Source organism: Oryctolagus cuniculus, chromosome 5 (genome assembly GCF_964237555.1).
Source record: "Oryctolagus cuniculus chromosome 5, mOryCun1.1, whole genome shotgun sequence".
Classification (NCBI taxonomy): domain Eukaryota; kingdom Metazoa; phylum Chordata; class Mammalia; order Lagomorpha; family Leporidae; genus Oryctolagus; species Oryctolagus cuniculus.
In genome coordinates this window covers 140298227-140308099 of record NC_091436.1, presented here as the reverse complement: position 1 = coordinate 140308099, position 9873 = coordinate 140298227, and the positions used below count along the sequence as shown (strand labels likewise).

At 53.6% G+C, this 9873-nt stretch overlaps 1 protein-coding gene across 3 annotated transcripts; it reads left to right on the top strand.

Moving 5' to 3' along the window:
• Nucleotides 1-514: 514 nt before the first annotated feature.
• TRIM15 (tripartite motif containing 15) lies at nt 515-9873 on the top strand. Of its 3 annotated transcripts, none has more exons than XM_070074299.1 (8): nt 515-681; nt 1065-1265; nt 2910-3005; nt 5244-5474; nt 6143-6165; nt 7355-7470; nt 7801-7833; nt 8951-9873. In XM_070074299.1, the coding sequence occupies exons 1-8, from the start codon at nt 649-651 to the stop codon at nt 9466-9468; spliced, it is 1251 nt and encodes a 416-aa protein (XP_069930400.1). In that variant the 5' UTR covers nt 515-648; the 3' UTR covers nt 9469-9873. The 3 variants fall into 3 exon arrangements, with proteins under 3 accessions (XP_069930400.1, XP_069930399.1, XP_002714373.1); XM_070074298.1 differs by having other exon boundaries at nt 516-681; nt 906-1265; XM_002714327.5 differs by lacking the exon at nt 515-681 and having other exon boundaries at nt 796-1265.

Below are 9873 nucleotides of genomic sequence, written 5' to 3'. Positions count from 1 at the left end.
AAGGATTTAGACCATCTTCTACTGCTTTCCCAGGCTTTCAGCAGTGAGTTGGATCAGAAGTGGAGCAGTCGGGACTCGAATTGGCACCCATGTGGGAAGCTGGTGCTGCAGGTGGTGGCTTTACCCACTATGCCACAGTGCAGGCCCCCAGAACATCCTAAACCCTACCTAAATGTGGCTGAATGTTTAGCCTTTTGACAAATTGAGGTTTCTAAAGTTTATCAGCATAAATTGCCCATGTGAAGGGTTCTTGATCTTTCCCATCTACAGTGAAAAAACGAAGTAAAATTAAAGCCCCGTACTACACAAAGTCCAGCCAGGACAGAGGTGCCCGCGGGGGATGAGGAGCATAGGAAGTCCAGCCTGGGCAGAAGAGACAGGCGCGGCCAGGAGCGCAGAGGGGTCACCGCGAGCAGTCCTCGCTCAGCCCCTGTCCACAGTCACCGGAAGTCGGCTCCGGCGCAGCCTGGACTTTGATGCCACGGGCACACCTCAGAGCCACAAGTTTATGGCTCCCACCTGCTCCAGCTGACAGGAAGCGTCTCCTCCCCGCTTCTCCCCACGCCACCGTGGCCACGGATTCCAGGAAACCCCTTCTCCCCGTGACCTCATAGTCACCCCGCGGCCAGGAGGAGGCAGGAGTGGAGAATGGCTCGCTTGCCCGCCACTGGGAAACGCTGGGTAACTCGAGATGCCCTGGAGTTTGGACGGCTCCGCTCGCGGGTGGGCGGGGGCTGGGGGGGTTCTGGGGAGCCCGAGAGGCGGGGCCAGGTGGCTTCCCAGGGCGAACGTTCCTGCCTTCCTCGCTCTGGGCCGCCGTGACTCACTTAATAAGAGCAGCGAGGCAGAGGCCGGAGTGCACGGCCGGGGACGGCTCCGTGATGCCCTCACCCCCCGCCCTGCAGGTGGCCCACGGGGGCACCGCCTGTCCCGCCTGCACGCGGCCCCTGGAGGATGCGGTGACCGCCACCTGCGGACACACCTTCTGCCGGCTCTGCCTCCGCGCGCCCTCCCAGATGGGGTCCCAGGCGTCAGGCAGGATCCTGCTTTGCCCGCTCTGCCAGGAGGAGGAGCAGCAACCAGAGAGTTTCGCGGCCCCGGTGCCTCTAGGCCCGCTCGGGGAGACTTACTGCGAGGAGCACGGCGAGAAGATCTACTTCTTCTGCGAGAACGACGCCGAGTTCCTCTGCGTGCTCTGCCGAGAGGGGTCCTCCCACCAGGCGCACACCGTGGGCTTCCTGGAGGAGGCCATTCAGCCCTACCGGGTAGGAAGCTGGCTTTACCTTGGGCTGTGTGGGTGGAGGGGATGGAGCGGGCATCTGGACGGAGGCCTTGGCTTCTCGCTGGGGACCCCGAAGCTTTGGGAAAATTCCCATGCCTCCCCTTGGATGTTGGCATCTCATGATCTCAGGGGTGAACTTCAGCTCCAACGCTCAGAGGAGCTCCCATCCCACTCCCAGTCAGGGAGCAGAAGACCTACAGCCAGAGCTTTGCTTACCATGGAAACCGCCCCGGGGAGTAAGATCTGCAGGCCATGGGCTGGTGAACTTGGGCTCCCGGGATCCATACTGGATGCAGGATTTTCCAAGGCTCTGACCACTGGGTCTCAGAAAGGGGAGAGGGACGGGGACGGCAACCTGGAAGCACTGTTCTGTCTTCCTTTCTTTTTTTAAAAAAAAGTTGTATTCGTTTTCATGCTATTTGCAAGTCAGAGAGAGAGAGAGAGAGAGAGAGAGAGAGATCTTCCATCCACTGGTTCACTCCCCAAATGCCAGCAACAGCTAAAACTGAGCCAGGGCAAGGCCAGGAGCCAGAGACCCAAGCCAGGTCTCCCTCACAGAGGCAGAGAACCAAGTACTTGAACGATCACCTGCCGCCTCCCAAGGTGCGCATCAGCAGGAACCTGGACTGCAAGTGGAGGAGCCAGGACCCCAACCCAGGAGTCCTGATGTGGGACACAGGTGCCCCAGGTGTCAGCATCCTCCCCCACTGCTCTTTCTGAGGAAGGGACAGGTGGCAGTGGGCCAGCATTATGAGAATTTCCTGCTGGTCTTGGGAACATTATCTGTTCCTGTCTGTGTCTCAGGTCTCCTTCTTGTCACCCAGTCACCAGTCTTGGAAGAAGTTTCCTCAGAAACATGTCTGAGACCCTGAACTCCGCCTTATTCCCAAGCAAGCCTCTTCCCGTCTCACCCTAGCTTTGCAGAGTCTGCAACACAGTCCTTGTCTCCATTGTCATCCCCAATCTGCTGGGCAGCAGATCCTCCCAAAACACAAAGCTGGTCATGTCACTCCCCTGCTCTTAAATCCATCCAGGGATCCCCAGTGCCCAAAGAAAGCCCAGTGTTTCCAGCAAGGCACTTAAAGCCCTTTGCAGCTGGGATCCTCCATTCCTGTCAGCCACCCTCCCCAAGGCACACGTGTCCAGCCAGACGGAGCTGGAGGTACCTGCTGCTTCCTGAACTGCCGTGTTCTCTCCTGTTTTTTATACTTTTACATTTATCTCCTTCCTCCTAAAATGCTCCTCTCTCTTTATTTTCATCATCTTTTAGTACACAGTTCTGGAGTCAGCAAGTCCTTTACTCTCCCTCTCTATCCACCTGGAAATGGATCTTTCAAGTCCCCCTGTGATATTTCCAAGCCTCTCCTTATCCCTGAAGACAGAACTGCCCTCCTCTGGGTTCCAGTGTCACTGTGTGCACCCCTTGACAACTGCATGTACCTGTTCATTTTTCAGTCACTCGGGACTGACCCCTGCTATAGATGGTGGTCTCTACAGGGACAAGGATGACTCTCCCCCACTTGTGAATCCATCTGCACTCAACAGGGTGTCTGGGATGTGGAAGACAATGTCTCTGACTTGAGCTTCTAATCCCACCACCCTCTTTCACCCCTTTTTCTCCCGACAGGATCGTCTCAGGAGCCGGCTGGAAGCTCTGAGCATAGAGAGAAATGAGCTCGAGGACACAAAGTGCCGGGAGGACCAGAAGCTCCAAGTGCTCCTGGTAAAGGCCACACCACTGGTCACTTCCCCCTGGGGCATATGTTCCTGGTAAAGGCCACACCACTGGTCACTTCTCCCTGGGACAAGTGCTCCTGGTAAAGGCCATACCACTGGTCACTTCTCCCTGGGACAAGTGCTCCTGGTAAGGGCCACATCACTGGTCACTTCCCCCTGGGACAAGTGCTCCTGGTAAAGGCCATGCCACTGGTCACTTTCTCCCCTGGGGGGTTTCTTACCAGACTCAGTGGAAGCTATTGTCCAGCATCTGTCGCCTGGCTGGAAAGGACCAGAAAACTGTTCTCATCCAATCTCCTGCCAGCACAGAAAGGCATCTGGGATCTCAGGGCGGCAGAGCTGGAAGTGGTTCTGACACCTTCTGATCCAAGATCCTCTTATGCAACTATTTTTTTCATAGAACTTAAAAACTAAGACCCAGAAAAGTGATGCTTCCAAGGTTACATGGCAAAAAGCCCAAGGTTATAACTAGACCCTGGTGTCTGTTTCTGTCTCTCCCCCCCCCCACCCCGATATTTTAATTTATTTGAAAGGCAGAGTTATAGGGAGGCAGAGGCGGGTGGGGGTCTTCCATCCACTGGTTTATTCCCCAAATGGCAACAATGGCCCGAGCTGGGCCAAACAGAAGCCAGGAGCCTGGATCTTCTTGCCAGTCTCCTATATGGATGCAGGGCCCCAACAATTTGTTCCATCTTCTACTGCTTTCCTATGCTGTAGCAGAGAGTTGGATCAGAAGTGGAGCAGTAGAGTGGGACTTGAATTGGTGCCCATATGGGATGCCGGCACTGCAGGCAGTGATTTTACCCACTACGCTACAGCACTGACCCCAGCCCTGGGTCTCAACACTGTCCAATGCACTTCCCATCCCAGTCTGTCTGCCTTAAGCCACCACCTTCTGCTATGAAGCTTGGGTCAGAAGTTAGATGTTAGAGTGTGCAGCCCAGCCCTGCCCCCGAGGATGGGAGGCTCGGCGGGGGAGGGGAAGTGGTTGGACCTGGCTCCCCCCCCCCCCCATCTCTTCAGTATGCTACACAGTTATCAGGGAGGAAGTCCTCAGTGTGAGAATTTCTGGTAGCCTGGCCAACGAGACGGTGTTGGAACAGGAAGATCTCTCCTGCATCCTTCAACCCTCAACTCCTGCCCTGAAGATGGGGACCTCAATGGCTAAGACAGGCACCGCACATCTTCCACTGAGTTGTTGCTCTGATCACAACTTTCTTTTGCCTCAACTACTCTATAAAGAATGATTATACTCATCTGCACCCAGCTCCAGGGAAGATATAGTAGGTTAAGCTGGTATCATAGATGTGGAAGGCTTTTTGGCAAGTTCAACATGGCCATGAGATCATAATGTGGCATTTCTATTAGAATCCCTATTGATTGAATAGAATGTATTGAATTCATCATTGATGGGGTTATCCTCAAACCTGTCTAATTCTACCATAGTGCATTTTTAAAAGATTTATTTATTTGAAAGGTGAAGGGGGGGAAGGAAGGGAGAGAGAGAGAGAGAGAGAAAAAGAGAGAGCACACGTCCTCTGCTGGTTCATTCCAGATGCCCACAATACCTATGGTCTGGGCCAGGCTAAAGTCAAGAGCCAGAAATTCCATCCACGTCTCCCACATGGGTGGCAGGAGCCCAAGTATTTGGGCCATCATCCACTGTCTCCCAGGCAAATTAGCAGGAAGCTGAATAGGAGAGTGGAGTATCCAGGATTCAAACTGCCATTCCAATATGGAATTTGGGCTTCCTAAGCAGTAGATTAACCTACTCTTGTCATAATATTATTTGAAGTAGTGGGTCTTGGAACTGCATACTTCCTACACCTCTTTTCTTTTTAATTAAAAAATTATTTGCATTTTCTTTTAAAGGCAGAGAGAAAGAGAGACACGGAGACACAGAGGGACATCTTCCATCCACTGGTTCACTGCCCAGTGGATGAGCCTGAGGCTCAATCTGGGTCTCCCATGTAGGTGGCAGGGTACTAGGGCCATCATCTGCCGCCTCCCAGGGGGTACATTAGCAGGAAACTTTGTCAGAAACAGAGGAGCCGGGATTCAAACCAGGCACTCGGATATGGGATGAGGGTGTCCCAAGTGGCATGCTAACTGCTCTGCCCAATGCCCCAACCCCTGCCTTAGTAAGCATATTGATGAGCTTCATGGCAGCCAGTCCTGTGAGCCACCCCCCTCCCCAACCATTTTGTCTTTCTATCCCTCACAGACTCAGATTGAAAACAAGAAGCAACAGGTGGAAGCCGCTTTTGAGAGGCTGCAACGGGAGCTGGAGGAGCAGCAGTGCCTCCTGCTGGCCAGGCTGAGGGAGCTGGAGCAGCAGATCTGGAAGGAGAGGGATGAGTATATCACAAAGCTCTCAGAGGAGGTCACCAGGCTTGGAGTCCAGGTCAATGAGCTGGAAGAGAAATGTCAGCAACCAGCAAGTGAGCTTCTACAAGTGAGAGACGCCCCGCAGGAGGGCCCACACCCCAGGCTGCAAATGCTGCCCAGAAGCAGGAAGAGGGAGGGGAGGTCACTTCTCGTGGGAGGGACTGGTGGTTACCTGGTTCCTCTGACCCAGAGTGGTTACAGAGATTGCACCTGGAGAGACTTTCCTGAATCATACACTGTGGTCATGCTAGGGGCTTGGAGTCCGACAGTCTCTGGTTCAAGTCTTGTCTCTCCTAGTTGGGTCAGTCTCTTAACTTCTCTAAACAAGGGAATAATCATGGCCCCCTATAAGGGTGTTGCAAAAATTAGAAGAAATGGCCATGAAAACTGTTTGCATTGTCCCCAGCACACAGGGAAAATTCAGTAAAATGGCACCTGTTGTGGTCATCATTGTTGTCCTATCTCACATCAGAGCTGGATCTGCCATGTCTTAATCCTGGCAGGCAGAGCCCACCCCAAGATGAGGCTGAGACAGGCCAGCACCGAGGAGCTGAGCTCCACTTTAGTAAGAAAGCATGACAGAAGCGAACAGTTTAGTGAGGAGGGAACTGAATCCAGAAGGCTCTCTGGAGGAGGGGAGTTTTGAGCTGGTGTTTTAAGGCAGAAAGGATGGGCAGAACGGCAGAGGGGAGGGACATGTGAAACTAAGGGCTTGTTTTTGTCTTTCCTTTGTAGGATGTGAGAGTCAGCCAGAGCAGGTAGGGCCCTACCCCCAGCCTGCCTCCTTTATACCCAACATTGAAACATTCACTCCCACAGTGACTCCGAGAAGCAAAAGCACCCTGCCCAATACAGCCTCGCTCACTCACGCACAGTCCACACTCACTAAAGGCCAGTGCTCAAAAGGTTCATTTATAAATTGATTGGCTGGTATTGAGGAAACATGCCCCCTGCCCAGAACTGAAGTTGTAAGTGATAACCATGTTCCTAGGCTGTTTTGGGCACGCCTGTTTAACCTATGGGTGTTAGTACTTGAGTCCATATGTAGCACCACTGAAATCTAACTGGAAGAGAAACTGTTTCCTACAGCCTACAATGGGCATGGAACCTGGGGAACACGTGTTCTTTCATTCATGTTCCCCCACTCAGCTCTGTTCCCTTCAGAACTGTCCAGTGCTACTGTAACCCGACAGCCCACAGGCGCTGAGAGCCCTGTGAGTCTCCACCCCTTTCCTCGACTCTCAGCTGCTGTAAGCACACCAATCTGCACTGGGATGTGAAAGGGCCCCTTGGCCAGGGATGCTTGCCCACACTCTATGGCAATTCACGTGCAGGGCAAGGTGAACCCAGGTGCCAGTCAGCCAGGAGTGTCTCCACACATGCTTGTCAAGGGCGTTAGAGACTGAGATCTAGAAGGGCCTTGGAGGTCTCCTAGTCTGAAGAAGCTGAGACCTATGGGGTGAAGGTCACACGGCCATGGGGTGAAAGTGACACGGCCAGTGACACGAAGACTGAGCTGAGACCCGAACCGGGGGCTTTTTCTCTACAATGTATATTTTATTTCATTTTCTTTTTTTTCTTTCCTCCCAGCGCCATTCTTAATCAAGCTCAGCACACAAAGTAGTTTAAGCACTTTTTCAAATGGTTCCATACTGCCCTCTAGAGGCTAATAGGCATAACAAGTAATGATCTCTGCCCTCTCCAGCCCTAGGAACCCAAATATTCTCTTAAAGGACCTACCTCCAATTCTCTACATGTGGTTAATTCCTCTCAGGTCAGCCGAAATGCCTACTGCTTTGGTAACTCTAAATTTCCACCAAAGGCAAAGAAATGATAGTCTAATTATTCACCATGAACACCAAGATCACTCGTTAACAGGATCTTAGCCTCTTCTGTCTGCATCGCCCAAACATTATTTTTGGAATCTGCCTCCTAATTCGTCTGCAGGTGTGAGATGAAGCCTTTCGTGAGTCCAGAGGCCATTTCTTCTGAACTTATCAGGAAGATCCGTGACCTCCACAGGAAAATACTCACCCTCCCCAAGATGATGAGCACGTTCTCAGGTAAAGGGAGAGGCACACAGCTTCTGCCCCCCATCCGTCTCCTTCTCTCCCTGCCTTCAAAACCTGCCTCAAGACGACCTCTCCCCTCACCTCCCCCTGCCCCGCCCCCATCCCCACCCCTTGGCGACCCCACTGTTCTCAGGGCCACTTCCCGGACAGGCCTGGACGCAGACTCCAGGAAGCAGGGCCGTCTGCTGTCCAGTGGGTCATGGCAAAAGCCGAGCCCTGTCCCATCCCCGACCTCACAGCTTACCCAGGGCACTTTGCGCTTGGGGAGTGCCTGTAAGAAACCATCTGTCACAGATCTTTCTTTGTTTTTGTTTCCCTCAGAAAAGTTGGTGCATCATCTGGAAACAGATTCAGGTAAACAGCTGGGACTTCCGGGAGCCATTCTCTCACTCATCCACTCAATCCTGGGCAGCCAGCAGAGCAGTCAAATGCATGAATTCTGGAGCCACTCCCACACTTGCCCTTCTCCATTCTAGCCATGAGACACTGGGCAAGTTATTAAGCCTATTTTTTTAAAAAAATATTTATACATTTTTTATCATTTATTTGAAAAGCAGACAGGCAGAGAGAGCTCTTCCATCTGCTGGTTCACTTCCCCAAAACTTGCAACAGCAAAATCAAGAGCTCAGAATGCAATCTCAGGCTCCTATGTGGGTGGCAGAAACCCAAGTACCTGACCATCAACTGCTGCCTCCCACGGTGCTCATTTGCAGGAAGCTGGGATCAGGGCAGAGCTGGGGGGCCTTGAACCCAAGCTCTCTGATACAGGATGCAGGCATCCCAAGGGGGTGTCTCAGCAGCTGTGCCAAACACTTGCCCCTAGTAAGCTTCTTTACCCCACAGTGTCTTCATCTATAAAACAGGAAAAATAACAGTGCCTACCCTATAAGAAACTGTGAATTAAATGGCTTAGCACATGCAGGGCGCTCAGAATGCACCTTACACATAGTAAGTGCTCAGTAAATGTCAGTTCCTTAAACAGGTATTCTTCATTCAAAAATATCGATGAAGGCCTTGGTTTTTGTCCAGCATTGCGCTAGACTCCCTACTGACACCGACAGATATTTTACAAGGTTCTCCTAAAAATAGCACTTATTTTTAAATTGGTGCTCAATTTACACCTTGTTTCCACAAGCATCACCTCATTCGGATATAGATCAGCGCTTCCCAAATTTAATGTGCCAAAAGGACCTTGTTAAAAATGCAGACTGATTTAGTTGGTCTGGGTTGGGGCCCAAGATTCTGGTTTTTCTAACCAGCTCCCAGGTGGTGCTGAGGCTGCTGGTGCGGGCTCTTCGCTCGGAGAGGCAAATCCTCAGAGCGCCGCTTGCCGGCTGGGGAGAGGAGTGTTGGGCAGCAGCGCAGATGAGGTCCAGAGAAGGGGGCCAGCGCTCCTCCTCCTGCCCTGCGCGTCGCTGCACGCTCTCCGCCGCCGCTGGCTCAGCTAATGTCTGCGCTCTCCTGCCTCCAGGGATCGTCACTCTAGATCCTGAGACGGCCAGCCGGAGCCTGGTCCTCTCCGACGACAGGAAGTCAGTAAGGTACACCCGGCAGAGGCGGAACCTGCCCGACAGCCCCCTGCGCTTCGACGGCATCCCGGCGGTGCTGGGCACCCCCGGCTTCTCCTCGGGGCGCCACCGCTGGCAGGTGGAGGTGCAGCTGGGCGACGGCGGCGGCTGCACGGTCGGGGTGGCCGCGGAAGAGGTGAGGCGGAAGGGGGAGATGGGCCTGAGCGCCGAGGACGGCGTCTGGGCGCTGATCCTGTCGCACCAGCAGTGCTGGGCCAGCACCTGCCCTGGCACCGACCTGCCGCTGGGCGAGATCCCGAGCGCCGTTTGCGTCGCCCTAGACTACGAGGCGGGACTCGTGGCCCTGGCGCACGCAGAGACGCAGGCGCCCATCTTCACCTTCTCCGCCTCGTTTGACGGCAAAGTCTTTCCTTTCTTTGCGGTCTGGAAAAAAGGTTCGTGCTTGACGTTGAAAGACTGAGGGGGGCGAGCGGCGGAGGGGGCGGGCCCGAGGCTCGGCGCCGCCCCCGCTGGGGTCGCACGGACGTCCTGGGCCTCCGCGAAGCTGCGCCAACTTCGCTCACCTCCACGTGGAGAAGCCAAGGCAGACTAGGCGGTGCCTGAGACCAGCAAGGCGTGTATCCAGGGGCCTTTGGGGGCGGAGGGCGGGGATATTTTTAAAGCTCCAAAATAATTACTCTGGGAAATTCAGGGCTTTGTTGGACTTGAGTTAATTTATTCAGTCGATCGTTTTTCTTAAGACACCCCCGTGTGAGAGCTTAGGGCCTCTTCATTGGCTCAGGGTGCCACCAGAGCCCCTTCCTTCCTCTTTTCTGGCAATTCCCCTAAGCTGGTAGGGATGCCCTAATAAATGAGCCCCCACAGA